General features: G+C 41.2%; 1 protein-coding gene across 6 annotated transcripts in view; it reads left to right on the top strand.

Annotated features, from left to right (window-relative positions):
- Nucleotides 1-22,570, top strand: part of TENM2 (teneurin transmembrane protein 2) — a 1,303,382-nt gene that overhangs the window by 1,021,688 nt on the left and 259,124 nt on the right. For all 6 annotated transcript variants that reach the window (XM_050794625.1, XM_050794624.1, XM_050794626.1 and 3 more), the window contains one exon: nt 8,816-9,054. In XM_050794625.1, the coding sequence (XP_050650582.1) occupies nt 8,816-9,054 (239 nt within the window). The remainder of the gene's footprint in view (nt 1-8,815; nt 9,055-22,570) is intronic.

Genomic DNA, 22,570 nt, shown 5'->3' with positions numbered 1-22,570 from the left:
TGCAGACTTAAAACTGCCTTCTAGGTACCATCCTATTGGATTTCTTAAATAATTAAATGAATAATAATCATGATGATGACAACAAAGAAATGTTTCTATGTAGAAAAAGAAGTCTTCTGACTACAAACACCAGATGTTTACCAATCTATCTCTAAAGTATAGGAGACGTTTACTTTCTATTTTTAAAATTTATATACTTGACCCAGTGCGGTGGCTCACGCCTGTAATCCTAGCACTTTGGGAGACTGAGAATGGTGGATCACGAGGTCAGGGGTTTGAGACCAGCCTGGCCAACATGGTGAAACCCCGTCTCTACTAAAAATACAAAAATTAGCCAGGCATGGTGGCACATGCTTGTAATCCCAGCTACTTGGGAGGCTGAGGCAGGAGAATCACTTGAACTGGCAGGTGGAGGTTGCAGTGAGTTGAGATCAGGCCACTGCACTCCAGCCTGGGTGACAAAGCAAGACTTCGTCTTGGGGGAAAAAAAAAATCATATGCTTTTTTTTTGTAATGTGTACATTTTATATTTGCAAACAGGAAAATAAAGACAGAACGCTTAAGCAATCACCTACTTTTGCTACTCCAGTAGGGCTCAGTGGCACAGTATCCATCATTTTTCTCGTTATCTCTTCTTTCACCTCATCCTCTATGCTTCTCTCCTTCTGTTCTTGCTTTCTCTCCACATTCCATGTCTCTGTCTCTGTCTGTCTCAGGACCCTGCCCCTTGAATTTTGCCTCAACCGGCACCATTCCTTTTCATATTGGAGAGTATATTAATGGTGCCAGAAAGGGTGGTGGTTATTTAACCTCTCTCCAGCTAAATGTTTTATTATAACTCCTGAAAACCTAATTACAGTAACTTTACATGCTACAGTACCCTTTATAGGCTGCCTCTTTATTAAACTTACTCTTTTAGAGACAATAAACCTGATGCTTCAAAGGGCATGGCCAGAACCAGTGAAATGTAATGAAATCTGGAGTTTTCTAGTGCACACCTGATCTCCCTCACTGAGCACCACGCCTCCGTTCCTGGGGTGTTTGTGCCTCTATCCTTCCCCTGGCTTTTTATCAAATTTCAGACACTGAATGTATGATAGTCAGAATATTTTAGGGATTAATGGGCTGTGTATCAATGTTTTCATCCGCTCCTCTGAATACCCGTGAGTTTATTTACTGGGGAGGTCAATTTTCTCGGTAGAACAACAGTCGACACCTGGTTTCCCTGATAACCAGAGTTGCTCTTTTGCACACAGTGCTACGTTGAGATCATTTAAGACTTTTGCTGTATTTCAAAAACACTTGCTGCTGCAGACTTCGCGAGCAAAGAACAACATGTCGGTCTGCTCTGTTAGTCATTAGTTGTCCTGGTTAGCTGAGTGGTACACTGTGATGAGATCGTGGGATAGGGGGTGAGAGAGAGAGGAAGAGAGAAACAGAAAAAAAGCGTTGACCTTTGGAGTTGAGGCAGCACACTTATTTGTGTAGTACATTTCTGTTTCACAGCCCTGCTAGGATTTTCCCCTGGGAATAAAGCCAAAACAACAGAAAATAAGGGGATCCCCTTGGTTGCAACCTAAATGGGACTTGGTGTAAAGGAATTTTATGTATGTGTTTGTTTGTTTCTTTGGTGTGATTTAAGGTTAATGACTAAGTTTACTCGTGATTGACTCAGAGAAAAGGGAAAAACAAGAAAAAGAAAAGAAATCTTTTGTTGGAGCCTCAGGTAGCTTAGCCAGCCTCCGCTTCTCAAAGCTACCACTCTAGATTTGTCAAGCTCCTTCTGTATCATAAGAATAAAATAAAAATTCACAGCCTTTTGGATTGGTGGGGGCTCTTCTTGCATGGATCTTATGCATGAGGTTTTTTTGTTTGTTAGGTTTCTTTTTAAAATCTTTCATGATTGTTTAATCAGAGACAATGCATGCCCTTAATTTTCTAAGCCAATTTGAAGCAGAAGCCTGGTTAACCAAGATTCTGCCTGAAATCCATATCTTTGCTGTCATGTAAAGCATATGGGAGAATGGCTGTTCAGCTTTTAGGTGTGCTTCTCAGTTTTTATTAAATGGTTTTGTTTTCACATGAGGAAAAGTGATGACATTTACCAAAAAGATTGATAGTTTAGGGTGAAATGATGATCCCTGTATTCTTAAGAAGTCACAGGAATGCAGGATACAGAGCTGAGAACACAGAGCCTTTGCCTCACTATTCCATCCCAAGCCCCTAACCTGTGCCTCACAGAATGCTGGGTGCTATGACCAAAGCTCTCATCCCCTACCATGACATGACTGGGAAGGGAAAGAAGTGTGTGAGCTCCTCTTTTATTTTTTGTAAGACATCAAGGACTGGTTTTCTCTATCTCTTGGAGTGTTAGCAAACTCCAAGGACAGCACTTTGGGGGCCCCTCATTTGCCTTTCCTTTCCAAGGCACAAGTGGCCAATTCTGAGAGCAATTGAGTTGTGCTTGAAAAATGTCAAGTGCATTTGGAAACTACACATTTTTGCTGACGCCTGGAGTCCCGAGCTGAGCTACTTCCATGACCGACCACTGGGAAGAAGTTCAGTTGGGGCATCACAAATGATTCATCTGAACACAATGAGCAGGCCCCTGAGGGGGAGAAGCTGTCTTAATAGCCGGTTCAGGGAAAAATCAGGAGAAGTCCCCTAAGCCCTCTTGGTTCTCCCTGTGACCATCTGGCCAGACCACTACCTTGTGGGTCTTGCTTCATTTTATTTGATTTTCTAGCAGCATGTGACTGAAATCCTTGGGTGAATCAAACCTTGCATTTTTTTTTTCAATTTTTTGTTATGAAAATGTTCAAACATACAGAAAACTTGGAATAGTACCATGTGAGAATAACCACCTGGTTTCAACAATTGCTATCATTTTGCCACATTTGCCTTATCTATTTTTATAGAGCTTAAGAGATAGAGATCTTTTTGCTGAATCTTTTGAAAGGGAGTTGCAGACTTCATGAAACTTCACCTAAAGATGCCCACATTCAAAGCTTACATTAAAAAAATATATATCTGCTAACAATCTGGTGTGTCCTCTGCAAGTAAGATGCATTTGGAAGGGCATAAAAATGATTCAGGTAGAATTTCTTAAATGTTAATGTACGCTAGAATCAGCCAGGGAGCTTCTTTGCTTCCTTTTTTTTTTTTTTTTTTTTTTTTTTTTTTTTTTTTTTTTTGAGATAGAGTTTCCTTCTTGTTGTCCAGTCTGGAGTGCAATGGCACGGTCTCAGCTCACTACAACCTCCGCCTCCTGGGTTCAAGTAATTCCCCTGCCTCAGCCTCCCAAGTAGCTGGGATTACAGGTGCCCACCACCACACCTGGCTACTTTTTTTTGTATTTTTTACAGAGATGGGATTTCACCATGTTGGCCAGGCTGGTCTCGAATCCCTGACCTCAAATGATTCGCCTGCCTCAGCCTCCCAAAGTTCTGGGATTACAGGCATGAGCCACCGTGCCCGGCCACTAGGGAGCTTCTTAATCAATATACTCCCAGACCCTATCCTCATACCTGGATAGGGCCCAGGATTTTGTACTGTTTTTAACACTGAGGGCTGCATTAAAAACAGTACAAATTCCTGGGACCAGGTGATCACTTGAGTACTGCGTTAAAAACAGTACAAATTCCAGGTATTTATGGGACACAGTCTGAAGATCACTTCTATCAAATCTTTCTCTTTTTGTTTGCTGAATTTAATCTTCTAAAGATTAGTGACACCAGGGTGTAACTGTATCATGGGAGAAATAGGATTCTACTTATCATTGTTTTTTTGTTTAATCATTTTAAACCCCAGAAACTAGAAGGAAGGGAGATGATAACTAAACGGGTTTCTTTTAGCTGCGATCATCACAGACACCACAGTGCCAATGAGCGGCCTGAGAGATACATCCTGCGAGGGCTTATGCAGTGCTGAAAAGTATGCAGGTTGTTTTTTCTGTGGAGGGATCTGGCCTTGCATGTGTAAATATAGACTCTTGCCTGCATGTACATATGCAAACTTGTAAATCTGTTTGGCAAACAGGCATCAACACGGCAGGAGGAGCCTATTTTAAAATTAAAAATGTTCACAGCACTATTCTTTTAGCATTCATTATTTTGGTCTTGGAAAAGGTTGTAAGTTATTTATTTAACAAAGATTTCTTGAGTTCCCCCACTGTAAGCCAGGCTTTATTTTAGGTGATAGGATATAGCATGAAAAAAATAATTATTTTAAACTTTATTGAAATTCAGTTCTAATGAGGGGGACAGAAAATATGTAATATGCAAATATACATATGCATTTAATGAAGAAAAATAAGGCAGTTATGACAGGGCAGATAGTAAAAGAAATTGAAAGGGTCCAGGAAGATCTCTCTGAGAAAGTGCTATGAGAGCAGAGATTGAAGGAACAAGTTGTGCAGATATTTCCAAGCAGAAGGAACAGTAAGTGCAAAGACCCTGAGGCAAGAAGATGTGATATGATGGGAACAGTAAAAGGACAATATGATGGATGGAGTAAGGGAGGATGACAGCGGTGGAAGCTTCAGTGGGAGAGGTAGCCAGAGGGCAGATCATGCAGAGTTGTAGGTCATGAGAAAGACACCTGATTTTATTCTCAATGTTATTAGAAGCCTTTGTCAGGGAGAAAGGGTGCTTTGTTTGATGACATGTGACCTAAGCTGACTTTATTTTTAGAAGAAAGTGTAGAAAATGGACTAAATTGTCAAGGGAACATTTTTAGGATTTCACAAAGAGGTGCCATATGCAAGATATAATCATAGCCTTATATGTTTCTTATAAATGAGTATTAAAAATAACATTAAAGCCAATTTAAACTTCTTAATTTTCACCATGTTGCTCTCATGTTGCTAAAACATTTCTATTTTCAAGTTATTTATTCTGTCCACAAATATGACTGATACCCAGGCACTAATGTTTCCACTCTAGAGATAACAGGAGTAAGGAATATATACCAGGTCAAGTGTCCAGGAGTTCACATTCTGGTTGGGGATAGACACATTTAAAATAATATATATAGAGAGAGAGATTAATAACACCAGGATATAACCGTATCATGGGAGAAATAAGTTTCTATTTATAAATAGAATCTAAGATAGATAGATAGATAGATAGGTAGATAGATAGATAGATAGATAGATAGATAGATAGATAGATAGACAGATAGATAGATTTGTGAGTGCACAAAGTGATGGGGGCCATGTTAGAATAGATTCCCCAGGTAGGTGGTTAGAAGTTGGGTAGGAGTTAGCTAGGATGGGTTAGGTGAGACAGAACAGAAAAAGCCATTTGATTCAACTGAGCGGGCTTGTTAAAAGAAAGTGTGTCTTTTTGTATGGCTGAAGCGTGAGTGCACAGGAGCTGAGAACACTGATTAGAAACAAGGGTCCAAAAATGGGTAGTGGTTGTAGAGAGACTGGTTCCATGTTGAAACTTAGGTCTCCCCTTTCAGGCATGGAAGGATAACCATGGATTTGTAAGCCAGAGCACACTGGCATTGTGACTTGGGAAGGAAAAGGCAGGAAGGCTAAAGGATGGGGTTAGTGGGTGAGGTTTTCAGAAATGAAATTGATGGAATTCGTTAAGCTATTGGATGGGGAAAGGCAAGGGAAAAGGAGGAAGTTCCTTGGGTAACTGGGAGTAAAGGAAGTCCAGGAGGGGTGGACTTGGGCGTGTAAAGGAATATAGTCTGAGTTTGGTTGTGACTTGTTCAAGATAGCTGTGAAATGTAGAAGACAAGCTACCCAATGCACAACGGGATGTGGGTCAGGAGCTAAGGAGTCATGAGCTAGATAGAAATGGAGCTTTGGAGACTCAAGACCCATCAGTGGTGGCTGAAGCCCTAGAAATTGGCAAGATCACTGAGGATGCGAGAACTGGAACTCGTATGTTCTCACTCATTAGTGACTCCTTACAATGCCTTTACGTTCCTTTGTTTTCATTTGATTTCCTATTTTCAACACTCACTCTGGGAGAATTCTGTAAGAAATAAATTTGAAGGAGTCCTAAATCAAATTCCGAGGTTTCTCTGTCACCCTGGCTTTCTGCTGTGGATATGTTCTAGTGTTGTTATAAGGCAGCAGACTATTATTTAGTGACTTAGAGAACTCTTCAGGTGTTTGTTCAACATTTGCCAAGCCTTAAATTAAAATCTACATTTCAGGCTCCTTATGTAGCTCTGAAGAATTAATACTAAAAGCTACTCACATGGGCTGACACTTACTATGAGACACACCTTGGTTAAGTGCTTTTGCTACGTAATCCTGCATGATATTATGGGATTAGTGATGCTTTTCCTACACAGTGTTGCAATCCTCACAGTAAGCAGTTATGAGGTATCTGTACTCTTTTACCTCTGTTTTACAAATGAGGAGATGGAGGTTCTCAAAAGCAGTGTCAGGTACTTGTCGGAAATAGCACGACCAGGAAGGACTACCAAGGTCTGTCCTGTGATCCAGTGCTGTCATGAACACCATGCTTACTGCCTCCTCTTCCAAAACACCATTTTAAAATGGAGCACTAAAAGAGAGCCGTTGGACAAGGAGTCCAAAGTCTTAGTTATGGAATCAAACTTCTAAGCTTTATTTTAATGTTAGCTGTGTTAAACAATTCACTAATCAGATACTCATTTTCTGACATGATTGTCAGTCGTATTGGGTTTGTTTGATCTCTGTGAAGGATTAAAATACTTTCAAGGTTTTATCTGGAAGCAGCCAAGATACAAATATTTGTAATGACAGCAATCCTGCCTTAGAAGCCCACTGGGAAAGCCTGCTAGCCCCCAGAGGCAAGGCAGTGTGGTGTAGTAGGTCTGATTAGAGCTTCCAAAGGGTCTAACTGGATGTAAATAAAATTTTTTTTTAAGTCAGGCAGACTAGAGCTTGAGCCCTAATGACCCTGCTTACCAACTCCGAGCATCAGTTTTCTCATCTGTAAAATTGAGGTAATAATAGTACCCACCTCCTGGGGTTAATGTGAGGTTTAGTTGCAAGTGAAACATGTAGCATCGTAACTGACACATTGTAAGTGGCCAATAAACTAAGTAGCACCTACCGAAGAGGTGAAGAGAAAGGAAATAACTGTAGTAACATTTTGAAACCTTAGAATTGCAGCTGAGTAAAACTACAAGGTAATGAGAGGACTCATTCATTCATTCACTCATTCATTCACTAAAATCCCCCTCTGCATGTTGGGCTCGATGTGAGTACTGGGAACATAGGACAAACAAGGTACAAAATAAGACATAGACCGTGGCCTCAGCTGCTCAGACTCTAGCATTTACTTAACTCCTGCCTGAAACCCCGCTACATATTTCCTGGAAGACAAATCATCGTTTTAAACAAGGTCTAGCAAGTCACATTTGAAGTCTTAGGAGTGGCATGTATAAGAAAGAATCGTCAGAGAATTAATGGTCCTTCCTTAAAGTGCCCGTGGAGTGACAGACTCCTGACCCTGAGGAGGAGCTATATCCTCTTCTGCACTGCCTGTTCTACCATATGGTTCTGTGGTGTGGTTGTCACACCACAGCTCTGGCTAACACGGACACCTATTCAATCGATAGGCAAAGACGATTCCAAAGAACTAATCATGATCACATGACCTGGAGAAGGCATCTCAGAACAGGAATCAGGATTTCAGGGGAGGTGAAAATAGAACAACAAGGGTGAGACAGTGTAGGGTAACATGTAAGCACACAGGTTTTATCAAAAGACAGAGCTCTGGGTCTCAGTCCTCAGACAGTTGCTTGGTGTCTTCAAGCCTAATATCTCCCATCTAAAATGGAGATATTCTGCCATAAAAATGGAATGAAATAATGGCTTTTGCAGCAACTTGGATGGAACTGGAGGCCATTGTTCTAAGTGAAATAACTCAGGAACGGAAAACCAAACATCATATATTCTCACTTATAAGTGGGAGCTAAGCTATGAGGATGCAAAGGCATAAGAATAATATAATAAACTTTGGAGACTTGGAAGGAATGGTGGAGGGGGCGAGGGATAAAAGGCTACATATCAGGTATAGTGGACACTGCTCTGATGACAGGTGCACCAAAATCTTAGAAATCACTGCTAAAGAACTTGTCCATGTAATCAGAAAACACCTGTACCCCCAAAACTATTGAAATTTTAAAAAAGAATATATCTGGATTACAGAAAGAAAAAATTAAAAATTTTAAAACATAATAAAATAAAATGGAGATATTAAAACATTTAGTTTGTCAATAGTTGTGACAATACATTTCAAGTACCTTTCAATAGTAGGTATCTAGCTCTATCCATGTTCCTGTAAAGGACATGATCTCATTATTTTCATGGCTGCATAATATTCCATGGTGTATATATGTCACATTTTCTTTACCTGGGTGACAAAATAATCTGTACATCAAATGCCAGTGACACAAGTATACCTATATAACAAACCTGCACATGTATCCATGAACCCAAAATAAAAGTTTTTTTTTTTAAATAGTGGGTATCTGATATGTGAAAACGCTTAGCATCCTCAACCGCATCATCTCTGAGGAGGTGACAGTCATTCAGTTTCCATATTTGTTTTGAATGTTTTGCAGGTTGTTGTGGAAGATAACAACTAGATGCATATGTGAAAGGAGCAAATTATGCACATTTGTGGAATTAATTTATGTCATCATTGAATGTAATGTTCGCCCCTTCTTCACTCCAGCGTAAGCTTAGTTAACTAGGATTATGCTAGGATTAGATAGAGCAGGGTGGAAGAAAAACAGCTAAAGGTTGCTCCTTGGCTACCCACGGCCACTCTGACTGTTTCCCTTTTCCTGGCAGGCACTTCCTCTTCAAGACCTCCTCGGGGAGCACACCGTTGTTTAGCAGCTCTTCCCCAGGATACCCTTTGACCTCAGGAACGGTTTACACGCCCCCGCCCCGCCTGCTGCCCAGGAATACTTTCTCCAGGAAGGCTTTCAAGCTGAAGAAGCCCTCCAAGTACTGCAGCTGGAAATGTGCCGCCCTCTCTGCCATCGCCGCGGCCCTCCTCTTGGCTATTTTGCTGGCGTATTTCATAGGTAAGTCAGGGCGGCCTCATTCAGCAACGCTGGGGGTGACAACGTAGGGGAGAGGCCATGGACTTGTGAATCTAGAGGCCCTCTGATGTCTGTACAGTTTGCTTCTTGGCTCCTGAAAGATGTGATAATGAGTGATGGATGGAGGTGATTTTTTCCCTCCTGAAATCTACTTAAATCTGATGAGTTTCTCCTTCATGTTTCTAAATGACATTCATCAGAAAAGAAATTAAGCATCCTTACTATATCCTTTCTTGGAGATGAGCTGAGACTTGTCATTCCCGCAAACCTATCCCTCACTCTCGGAGTGGCCTTCTAGTTTTCTCCATCCTTGGATTTTAACCCAGGTCTGTGCTTTGAGATGTATGCAACATTGGTTAACTTCAGCCAAAAACCGAATTGAAGAATAGCGGTTGGCATGCCTGAGAACATCTTGATTCGAGAGAAAGCCAAAGTAGCTAGCTTATTTTCAGAGCTGTGGAACAGAAACAGGACTGACAGGCTGGAGCATCCATCCAGGTCTTTATACAGAATTGAATTACCCAGACACACTTGGCCTTGCCCATATCCCTTCCACAGTCTGTCTTCTCAGCCTCAATTCTCTCCTCACCATGGGCAGCTGAATCTGAATCAGGGTCACCTCTCCTGGCAAGGGGGCTTCTGGTGACTCAGTGTATGACACATAGGTGAAGTTGCTGGAGTATCTTTCTCCGCACGCCAGAGGTGTTGGTTTACAGCCATAGGGTGTAGCCGCGTCACCACGGAAAGTGGCAGATGCTGAGCGCCCAGAGGCAGGGTGCCACGTGCATAAGAGCTTCTCGGGCTGCACACAAAGCCTGCTCACAGTTCCTGGCCCCAACAAAGATCCCCAGTGCTGCTGCTCTGTCAGTTGAGCCTGCCAAAGGCAGATCTCCTGGCTTAGGAAGAGGCCATGGTGATGTTTGTTAAAGTTTATTTGAAACACTTGATGGTTCTGGCTTGGTTTCAGGGCAGCTATGAGAGACCGGCCCAGTTTGGCTGTGCCATGTTGCAAAGCAAACCCATAAAACACCAGCTCAATGAAGCTGACTCCAAAACAGTTCCCAACACGTATGCTGAAACTCCTCCCATTTAAGAGAAAAGAAAAGGCAACCCTGACTGTGTTGGCCTTGCCCCTTCCCTCCGCATAAACCCTCCCTTCTCGCTCAGCACTGGGGGCTCCCACACTTTCCTTCATCCCCAGGCAGCAAGCATGGTATCTGCCAAAGAAGGAACTGGCCCCATTCTCCTAAGCTTGCCTGATGGCAAAGGGGCATGACCGTGCACCCCTACAGATCTGGGGCCCTGCCTAAGGCACCAATACAAACCAACAATTGACATAAATTTTTCACCTTCTTCCACACTAGAGCTATGATTGTCTTAATATGGAAAAATAAGCATTTATATTCCTTACCAGTTGCATTTCTCAGGAATGCCCTCCCAAAGTGAGAAAACTGACCCTCCAGGGAAAGGTGCCGTGTTCATCTGGGGCTTTGCAAAAGTCTAGCTTGCACTCTAAATCACAGCTCTATACCGGAACAGAGGCCTGAGACCTACCCAACCCTAATTTCAAGTCATGTCTTCTTCTCACTTACCTCTTGATGAAGGATGAAGTAATGGATTGACCTGAGAAAGGCGGAAGGATATCTGTTGCCCCGTTGAATAACTTGAGTAGACCCTTGTGTGTTGCTAAAGGTAGCTTTGTGTGCTTCCGCAGGTGTCTGTTCAGGGGGCTCCGTAGAAGCAAATTGAATGTGCCTTCGGGGTCTTTTCATGATTTGGCTTTGTGTCAGAAACTTCAGAAAGGATTCATGCGCTTACTTTTCAGGCCTAATGTTCTGCGGGGCCACTGAGCACCACTGGGATCCCAGCTACAGAAATTGAGGTACTGCCTGCCTCTGCCAATAGCGTCCCCAGTGCCCCTTCTACTCTGCTTGCAGGAGAGAGGTAGATAGCTACTGCCTGATTTATGGGGCTTGATAGTTAAAATAGAATAGCTTTCTGTAAGGGCAATCATATACATGGGAAACCGTACAATGAGAGTTTAATGTTTTAATCAGGTATGTAACTTGTAAATGATAGATTAGGAAATATGTTTATTTTCAGTCTGCAGGCTGCTGGAAGCTGGACCTGAGCATCTTAGCATCATTTATTAATTCATAATCCATCATTTCTTATTATGTATTCTTTAGGTAAGATTATGCTTTGACCCTGGAGTATCAGGAAATAGTTTATGACACAAAATGAGTGATATAATGGGCCAATTTACCTTGCAGTGATGGCAGTGAGCATGCAGCTATAGGGCTACTCTCAGCCACTCTCCAGAGGTGACGGCAGGTCTGCAAGCATGGTAAGGGGTCAGGATCTGAAGTGCTGATCTTGGCCCCAGTGACTCCTTTCTCCTTAGCCTTGGCAAACTTGTTTGCCTTCTGGGTCTTGGTTTCCTAAGTACATCATGGGAGTAGGATGATTATTTACGTGCAGAAACTCAGAAGTATGGTGAGGATTAATTAATGTGTATAAATCACTTTGAAGATGAAAAGCAGTATATTATTACTTACCAAGCTGCAGGGGCATAAACAGTGCATTGCAAACACAGAGAAAAGTGCCTTTTGGAAGAACCAGTGATTGTGCCCAGCTGGAAAACAAGCCATCAGGGAAGGGCAGAAAGACAACATAAAAACCGAGGCCCTCCTGTTAAGGAGACCGGCGCTTTTAAGGGCTGAATCCATTCTGGTTCACACATGACTCTGCATTCCACTAGAACATGACAGCTCCTGAAATTGATGCATCAGCCTCAGGACCTTTATGGACAGACAGTGGGTTCAGGCCTGCCAGGCACTGTGACAAATAAGTGAAATTATCATCCTTGCATGTTCAAACCCGAAGAAAGAAGACTTTCCAGAAATGAGCAATTTGGAATAGCTCAGCCCCTTGACACGTTCTTCCATAGATCCAGGCCCGTGGGTGAGTGTAAAAGCAGAATGCCAGCCCTTGTGCAAACTAGAAGACCCAGGCCTTTACCAATTCAGCAAAGATGCCCAGTTCCCACCCACACAGCTGGGGTCAGAGAACTTTTATGATATGCTCCTCCATCAGACCCTCTCTGTGCCAGATTCTCTCAGTGTACAAACATCCTGGAATAAATTACTCTGAAAAGCTGCATAAACCACCAGGGGACCACTTTGTGCATCACTCAGGCCCTGGCACAAACAATTATTTGTGGGAATACTGGTTTAGGAGGATACTGGTTTAGGAGAATTTTTCTGTGAAATGCAAGAGACTTTCCTCTCAGGAAGGTGTCTTTCTTCTTTAGGCAGCTCAAGTACTTTCATTGCCTGCACCACCAGAAGTCCCTAAGTTTCTGATTCATGTAACCAAAGTATTTTATAACCAACCTCACCTATTTTATACTAGATGTGTTGTGTTGTCTTGATAGTATGCATAACAATCACTAGTTAGAACCTTCTACCTGTTTAGAACTAGAAGCATTTCCATTTGAAGCACTTTTTTTGTTTGTTTGTTTGTTTTTGAGACAGAGCCTCACTCTGTTGCCCAGGTGCCCAGGCTGGAGTGCAGTGGCATGATCTCGGCTCACCGCAACTTCTGCCTCCCGGGTTCAGGGGATTCTCATGCCTCAGCCTCCCAAATAGCTGAGACTACAGACCTATACCACCACGCCCAGCTAATTTTTGTGTTTTTAGTAGAGACGGGGTTTTGCCATGTTGGCCAGGCTGGTCTCAAACTCCTGGTCTCAAGTGATCTACCCGCCTCAGCCTCCCAAACTGCTAGAATTACAGCCATGAGCCACCGCACCCAGCCCATTTGAAGCACTTTTATATAACTATTCAATTTGAATCATATCCCCATAAAATCTGCATATTATGATCATTTGACAAGCACTGACACTGAGGCCCAGAGAGTCTAAAGTCTCCTGGCTAGGTAGGTAGTTGCAGGGCAAGCACTAGGCCCTTGGTCTCTTGATGTCTCATCGAAGGTCTTTCTCTTCACTCCTTTCTCCTAAAGATTGAAGTTAACCAGTTTCTCACATACTGTATGAAACTGAAATAAATGGTCCCGTTAGTAGCATTAACTCACCTTATCTAGTTCTGCCCTCTTTAGCAAGGTAGAGTAATTGGTTCCTCCTTCCTGAATCATCTTCTAACTCAGTGGATAGAAGCTATTCTATATTATAGAATATAGAATATTGAATCTCCTCAGTATTATAATTGGTCCTCATATTTCTGCTTTCCAGTTGTCTTATGTTATAGAGGTCAGCAAACGTTTTCTGCAAAAAGTTGGAGACTAAATATTTTTGGTTCGTGTTCTACTTAGTGACAACTGTTTAACTCTGCTGTTGTATGTTAAAAACAGCCATAGACAGCGTGTAAACAAACAGGCGTGGCTGTGCAGCCATAAAACTTTAATTATGCCCCCTGGTTTTTGATTTTTAAGTACTTTCATGTGTTATGAAATATTATTTTCTTTTAAAAAAATTTCAGCCATTTAGAATGTAAACCCATTGTTTAGGTTATGTGCCATACAAAAACAGGTGGCAGCCTGGATTTGGTCCACAGGCCATAGTTTGTCAACCCTTGTTTGATTACATTACAACTTATTTCCTAAGAATACCTTTCAGGGTGTCACACCTTTATTACAAAAAATTGCTTTCCAACCGTCTTTAAGAGTCCAACCATATGTCCACTGTCAGTGAAGCAGGTGACTGACATTTTCTGATACTGCAACTCCATTTCATAATGAGTAATTGCAGCTGACTTTCTGGCCCAAACCAAAAAGTAGACAAAGCAAGTCACTTTTCTCTTTAAATACTTTCTACAGGATAAATTTTTCCAAGGAAAATTTTAGTAGGAATTTTAGGACACTTCATCCTGAAAGCATAGCTTTTAACTAGACTGCTTGAAACAGTGCTCCAATCCATGGATAGAGTGGAATTGCCTGGCCATTTTGCCTAGTACTCATTTGTCCTCAATCGTTGATTATCCCAGGTTCCTCTGGAAAATTATCACCTGTTTTTAGAAGTTACTTAGTTTCTGATGCCTTCATTGTTGAGATTTTCCAACAGATGGTAATAGTGCTGTGTCATGGAATGACATCATTGCTTTCTTGTCCTAGGTTAACATTGGAATAGATCTAGTTTCCTTAAAAGGCATCAAAGTTCTTGCGGGGCTACCCCACATCAAGGAAGAAAGATGCCTCTCATGTGTGACTCTGTTGTTTAACTCCAGATAATCTTAGAAATTCTAAAGCGAGAGTCAACACAAGAGTTCGGCGTGACATGGGACTCAGACTGTCACCCCTGAGCTAAAACAATACACAACATACACTGAGCTTCTGCCAAAGACACTTCATGGGGTTGGGAAGGAAAGGCAGGAGAGAGAAAGATAAGAGCATTTATGTCATCCTAAATTAGTTCTTAGCTCTTCAGATCTCTGCCAAACTAAAATACATATATATATATTAGAAAGTCACCTTGTCTTTTTTCACTACAGTAATTCCTGCCAAATATGAAATACTGTGTTTGAAGTTAGCTGCTCAACACTCTGTCTTCTGCCACTCTGACTTTGATCTGGAAAGAACACGGGCCATCAACATGTCAGGATGTTAAAAGTGTGGTAATTTGGGGTGCTTTCAGTTTCTTTTGAAAACAATGAGAGATTATTTTCTATGGAAACTAAAAGCCTACCATGTGTTTAAAGTTGCTACACTTGAAAATTGATATGTTGAGACTCACGCTGATGAATCTTGCGTTCTCTGCTGCTATTTTGTGTATTCTCATCTCACTGAACAGAGCAGGTTTGGAGAAAACATAAAGAAAATGACAGAAAATGATGAGAATGGTACACTTGCCTGGCATCTTTTGTGGGGGCGCAGACTAGGAAAAATGTCAGCCCTCTCATTCCAACTCACTGCTCTTTGACTATCTGGAGCGATGGGAAACCTCATCCTCCTGTATGAATTCCAAGTTGTGTACTTACCTCCCACATCTAAAGGGCAAAATGCTAATGATTAAATCTGAACAGTCCAGCAAATAACATTTCCACCCAACTCCCAGGGCCCAGGTGGTCAAACTGAGAAAAAGCGATCTGCCCACAAGTAAGTCAGGAGACCCAGTTATATTATCTATGCCAGTGTTAGTAGCAGACTTCTTATCTAATAGATATGCTAATGTGCTCTTAACCTGATAATAAAGTCCTGTCAGTGCTTACACACTGGTGAGTCTTTGGCAGGGGGACTGCCATTTCATAACTGCACATCTGATTTCAGAGGGCCTGTCAATTTATGGAAAGAAAATTACATCATTCATTAGCTAGGCCTCCATCACCTAGTGGCCATGTGGCAATATTTGTACCTCGTGTTTGACATTCAGAAAACATGAATCCCTCTGCTTCAGAAGAGGATGTGACCTCTTTAAAAACATATTTGTGCAATCTGGGGGACTTGAAGTGCTTCAGGAGGGTCAGCAGCTGTGGGGAGATGCCTTTGCTTTCCTCTCCAAGATTCCCATGAGAAATCAGGATAATTGGCCAACGCAGGGCTTTCCCGCCCTTGTGGGCAGATGCTGGCGATGAGAGCCAGGAAGCAGATTTTGATCTTGACTTTGTAGAACATCATAATACAGAACCAGAGAGGAGTGATAGGTGCCACAACCCTGCGTACCTCAAGGGCGCCAAGGAAACAATAGTGGGTCTGCCAGTCCAGGACTTCATGCCTCCACAGAGTATACACTGAGTAAATGAATATGGAGAGTTCTCCACCTACTATCCCTGAATCACCATTCAAGCCTTGCCCTGGACTTTCTGTCTGTAACAATGATCTCTCTAACAGTCATCCATCCAGAAGCAGTAATAGGATGCTAGAACATCAGTGTTGACTTCTTCGCACACCCTACTTATTTGACTGGATTCCTTTGGGTGGTGGCCAAGCCAACAGGCCCTTCAGCTTTCACAGCGTGCTTTAAATTCTCCATTTCTGAAGTCTTTTCTTGGTTCATTTATTTGTGCTTGGGGTTTCCTGATTGAGGATTCTGAGCACAACTTCTAATGGACTGTAAATTACTGTTATTTCATTCTGTGTTTCACCTGGAACACAACTTCAGGTTCTTGCTTTGCCTTGGTAATTAGACAAGAAGCAGCTTGATGTCATAGAAAGCACGTATATGGACTTTGGTGTCAGAGAGGGCTGTGTTTGAAGTCTGGCCTGTATACATAAAGTCCATGTAACAATGGGCTTGCTATTTAAAATCTCTGCACCTTAGTTTCCTCATCAGAAAAATGGGGAGAATTCCTACTTTGTAAAGATGCCTCAAGCATTCATTGAAATGGTAGATGCATGCAACTCTTCTTCAAATCCAGTATGTCATCAATTATGAGAAATGCCCTCATTGTGCATCCCTAAGGGGGAAAGAGGTTGTCAATTAAACTATGCCGTGATTTCTTAGCATTTGTAATTTTTATTTTATATATTTGGAAAGAGATAGGCATAGGCATTCTACATTGGTGTAACAACCATGTGCATAGGTAGGTCACAAAGGCCCTGTAATACAACACCAATTATAAGGTGCATTCTGATCCCAGACTTGTGGAAGTATTTTTAAAATTCTGAATCTTATAGTCAGTGGAACATGGTGGTACCTGTCACACAATAGAAGCTCAACTAAATGGAGCTATGGTGATTGTTGTACTAGCCACTGCACACCTATGCCAGGTCCAATGAGAAGAGTATGCCCAAAATAGTGACTTGCACTGCCCAGCACTTCGTAGGCAACAGTACATATTTGTTGAACTAATGAATGCTGATTAGGGTTACATCTGAGTTGTACCAGTTGTGGAAGATATTTTCCAAATACCCAGAATCCCCGATCCCTAACTTCACTGTTCCCCTATGTAAGGGGAGGTTTTCGGTTTCTTGATGTGGTAATTGCCTCTGTTCCCAAATTGCACTTCTGAGTTAGAAAGCACTTAGGCAAAGGAATGGTTAGGGGGCCGTGTAAGCACCACATTTAAGCCCTTTAGTAGGAATCTGTGATTCCCTGAAATCAAGAGAACTGGCTGAGAGAAACTGGGAAGTGTTTGTGTCTGGCATAAGGCCATCGTTTGGCACTCATATTACAAAAGTGTAGCAGAATTTAGTTGGAGTTCAAGGTGAAGAAGCAAATAATGGCATAAATCTAAAAGTCTGTTGGCTGTTTCTCTGTAAATGAGGATGTACTAAGAAAAGAAAGCAATCGCTACAAGGCACCAAGTAGAGAAAAGAACTATTATATGGTAAATTAGGTCTGTGTACACAACCCACACAGAATCTTTTGTGCTCTGAAATGCCTTGCTTAGCTACATAGCCTCATACAACAGAAACCTAACCCGAAGCAAACTTCTAAAACATACATGTTTCTCTTAAGGTCACCTAAAACCAGACTTTTTTGTGTCCTCCATTGAAAATTCTTTTATAGAAAATTCATGTTTTTATTATTAAGAATAGACACCCAGAATGTTTGCCTGAGCCCTTCTCTTATCATACAAGTCATTTATTAAATTGATGTTTCATAATAAGATTCTCTGCATTCAGAGAGCAAATAGTCCATCAACTGTATTAACACATTTAACATTACCATAAAAAAGAAGATAATGCATTGCATGTTCTGCTAATTTCGCTTTTTATGTCATCAGCCTTCTGGCATTAATAAGTAAATATCACACTGTATCAGAAAATATAACAGCACTAAGCTACATGTTGGTAAGAAGAGTTTTGCTAAAGAAAATACTATCCTCCCTTCTTGGAAAGAGAGAAAAATTATTAGATACATAATATGTGTCATCTTTCAAAGGCTTTTTTTTTTTTTTCGTTTGTTTCTGAAAACCAAAGCTATGGATGAGAAGAAAGGAGAAACTTTGCCTCCAACCTTTACATCTCTTTCATCATGACTTTCTTTGCAGTTATTAGGGAAGGCCCTTCCCTTGGGATGGGTTTTCAGTTGAGTTAGGTCATTTGTGTGGAGATTTGTGCAAACATGTTCGGCCCTCCCCTAGGGACTCTGTCTTTATAAAAGAAGGGCATATTACCTTGCTTTTGCCTTTGCAGTCATGATGCAATTCTGTCAGTTTGCTTACTTATATTACACCATGAGCATTTTAAAGTCACGTTAATGAAGTTTAGATTAGACTTGCTTATATTCCACAGGGAAAGGTCAGTGGCAGTGTGTCAAATGCATTCTGTTCTTCAGGCCATGATAAACAAGATGACGTCTTTCAAGGAAGTTCAGTGTGCCTTTGAATTAGATGCATCTTTGAAACTGGTTTTAAGGCTGCCTTATGCACCAAATTTTACAAACATAGACTTCTGGGACATTAGCTAAATTTAGAGTAGTGTGTTTAAACTTTCTTTTAGTAACAAGATTTGTAGACTTCCTGAATCCCGAGAGAATTGTGAGTTAAGACTCTTTTTCCCATGAAGAAAATACTTGTTACTCTGTATATTAGTTTTATGTTAATTAATTTATAATTTATTAAATGTACTTGAATAGGTTCATGTATATTCATTCAATGCTTTTCCATTAGGCAAGAAATTTCACTTTGGCATGTGATTGGCTGGTCACATTGTGTGCTGAAATCTGCAGGCCAGCCTTAATATCCAGGACATTTTTACTTGAAATTTTTTTCCTGGACCCAGATCCCAAAAAGCAACAAATGAAACAGTGCAGTTACCAGGAAAGTTTAAAAAGCCTGGGGTAAGTTTATGTCTTGCATAAGCATCTCCTGTCCTGGTGTTAATCAGGCATACACAGCAGCGATAGAAGGCATCTGAGTTTCATTTTCCTGGGACCGTCAGGGGAACAGAAGCTTTTATACTAAAAAGCTTTTTATTACCTGATTGGTATAAATCAATGATCAGCCATCCTTTTTGTTTCCTGGACATGTAGAGAGGTCTAACCAACGTGCAATAAGAAATTGAGGACGTGTGTGTCTATTTTTATCCAGTCTGTTTTCATCAAATGATGACATTATCTTTTCCCGAGTTTAAATTTATAAAGTTTTTAAGAGAAAAAAAAAAAAAAAACCCCACACACAAAAAAGCTGGCGTAACAGTGAAGAGTCAAGAGCCAAGGAAAGAGGAATTAATACCAAAAAGGGTGGGATGAAATTAAGAAGAAAGAAAAAGGCATAAGATGCTGAGAACAGAGTAATTAGAACCATTAACTAACAAGGGAAACTAGGAAATGCCATACATCAGTTGGGATAAAATATGGAACAATTAAAGGACAAAAATAGGAGGGGAAAATGGCACCCAGCGTACCAAATTACAAATATCTTCTGCACAATTTCTTGAACCTATAAGTCCAACCAAGGTAATGAGATGAAAAGCAATCATTGTGAATTGCTTGGAGGTGCTGTTTCGCCACCTCATCTTACATCATTAAACTTTTGGTCCCCTCATGAACTACTTAGATAAACAACAGTGGGCAACTCAACATTTATCCAAATAAACCAGAAAGCTACCACGATAAAGGAAATTGAGTTTATAGACACAGCAGACTCTTGCCTAATAGACGAGAGTAATGTGTCTAATGTTGAACATCAATCTATATTTCAAATATAGTATGAAGGAGGGCCTCGAGAAACAACTTATGCTACAAAATCACTTTGCACTAGAGGTGGTTTATCTTCTGTTGTGTCTAATTGATCTCCATGTAATTCAGCTACAACCCTTGCTACTGAAAATGATGTAAGAGATGGAAAGATTGAACATGACCACTGGTTCTCCAGAGAGCATAGCAAGTTGGGGGTTCCAAATCGCCTTTGTCTTCAAGTGTGTTGTCATTGGAATGATCCTTGAAGCCAGAGAGCAAGTCTATTTTTTAATCAAGCGAGGGCATTCTTGAACATCTTCTTTTCAATCCTGATTTTTAAAAAAATCTACATGAGGGAGAAGAATTATTTTATACCAGACCCTTCCCCTGCCTTACTTTGCTTAACTTCATAGTGTGAAGAAAGATCCAGTAGTGATATTTGAGATTACCCTGCAATGTTAGCTCCCCATCAAATTCTATGGATTTATGAACTGCCCACACTTAGGAGAGTCTCTTAATCCCGATGGGACAGGGTCTGGTCTAGACCAGGACATAGATATGCCCAGGCCATGGCTAATGGTAGTGGGGACTTGGGAGTGGAGCAGTGAAAGAGAAGGGAAGGGAGGTCAGCCCCCATTTGGGATGCACGCACACACACACACACACACACACACACACACACACACACACACACGCCACTATTCCCACTGACCCTGCTTCAGAAGTGCCAGTCAGAAACCTCTTTTAATATGTGCACATCTTAATAAAATATTTGGAGGGGTGGATTTGGTTTGACTTTCAGGAAACCAACTTCTAGTCCTGCTTCCAATGATTTAATCTTTCACAATGTTTTCATTTGCACAGATATGGATACCAATGTTTCTTTTTCCTCCTCTCTCCTCCCCTATATGCTCCACCTTTAAATAGCCTTAGGGGAAGTCCAGATTTATCCTGCTCTGTCAGGGTTAATTTTTTTTAAGTCATACAACTTTTTCAAGTCATATACATAAACAATTATAAAGTAATTTCATTTTAGGCTTTTAAAAAATTTACCAGTCTGTGGATCTGTGATTTTTTCCGACTCTTGTCCCCATCCCCTCATCCCCACCTCCGCCCTCGGTTCCTTGGGTGGAAGGTCATTGGGTGAAGGTGCTGCCTAAGGTCTCATGGACTTGGCCCTGTCTGGGAGAAAATGTCTGTATTTCTTTTCTGGGGATGTGAGTGCTGATTGCATGGTGTTTGATTCTTTTCTTCAAAACTGTCAGGAATTAAGCTTTTCAGAAAGGTCACTTGACCCATGGTAATATCCATATTGTAGTGAAACACCAATGACTTGTTTTAACGAGAGAGGCAAATAAGAGAGTGGATACAATGAAATGATCTGTGAGTACATGCATCTTGAAGGAAGAAAAAGAGCTGTCTGTCGTGTTTGTATGACTAAGGGATTTCTTAAACAAGCTGTGTACCCCACCCAGGGAGAATGCTGTCAAAACATGAAAAAAAAAAAAAGATACAGAGATCACACGAAAGCCAAGTCTGAACTCTTATAATTGCATGTCTGAATACCTTGCTAATTTTGCCCACGCCCTTTATAATTCTTTCTTCATAACACGCTACCACTGCCTCACCCCTCGCCAAAAACTTTACTGTACCTGTGTCTCCCAAAATTCCACAAAACAACAAAACCCAAAAACCGGCTGATTGAGAAGATACCCAGATTGGACTAAAGTGGCTCTTGGCTTGTTATCATGCCCTTCAAAAGTCACTTACTAGGACGGTTATACAGTAGGATTTTGTTGGAAGAGCTGGTCTGGAATCTTTCTTGGTAGAAATGTAGAGAGAGACCCCCAACATGAAAAGTAACCAGGTGTGAATTGCAGAAACATAGAAAGAATTATTTGAATTGTATAGATAATGGTGTCAAGTGCTGCCTAATTTGTCATTCACATGATAGGCCAAGTAGGGTGCAGACCCTAATGGCAGAAAGTATTTTTTGTGTGGAGGGGAAAATAAGTACCATAAGAAAAAGCAAGCATGCACAAGACAGAAAAGATAGGGGAAGCCTTCCTTTGCGTCACTGTGGTATATATGGTATATATTCCTGGGAATATAAAAAGAGGAGGCCAAATGCATAGCTAAAGAGAATTATAGTTTCCATTGGCTTCTACAGAACAAGGGAGAACCACATGCCCATCACTGGCTTCGTGAACAAACAGAAGTTCAAGCTTTGTGGGCAGTTAGGAAAATCCTCTGACTTAGATTAAGCCAGTTCTTATGTTTCCACTGGATGATGAGGCTACAGTTTTAGCCCATCTGTTCACAGCCCTGTCCCCAGCATCCTAAGAGACTGTATCCATTTATCTTTAAAAGCCAAAGAAAAGAGCATGTTGTGAGAGGGAGGAATAAAGCCGGTAGCCCAGAAAAGATTACCGTAAAGCTGAATGGGAAGACTTCACATCCCTACCCTTAACCACGTGACTCTGGAAGTGTCCTGAGGTTCTAGCACGGGAGGGTTGTCGTGCGGTCTTGACGGAAGGTTTTCCACATGTGCATATAGATTCTCCATGTAGAAAAGAATTTTGATTTGGGGCTTTAATGCCTTTGAATGCGCATTGAGAATAACACTGACACGCTTTCACCATAGCCTTGGAATCCTAAAATAAATAATAGAAAAAGTGTGATTTAAAATATAATTCCAAATACTAACTGGGGCCCGCTGCCTAGATGAGTAATAAGCTTCAATAAATGTGTGACAGGCACAAGGCTCTTCAGTATGAAGAGTAGTGAGGCCTCAGAAATAGAAATAGGTTTTTCATTACATGAGGGATTATGTTCAGCCTGACTGTGGAGCCTGTTCACGGAGCCACAGCTGCATCTTCTGCCTGCGGTCGTATTAACCAGTAATAGTAAAACAGCGAC

This window comes from Macaca thibetana, chromosome 6 (genome assembly GCF_024542745.1).
Source record: "Macaca thibetana thibetana isolate TM-01 chromosome 6, ASM2454274v1, whole genome shotgun sequence".
NCBI lineage: Eukaryota > Metazoa > Chordata > Mammalia > Primates > Cercopithecidae > Macaca > Macaca thibetana.
The sequence above is the reverse complement of the archived record's forward strand: the minus strand, read 5'-3'. Positions and strand labels throughout refer to the sequence as shown.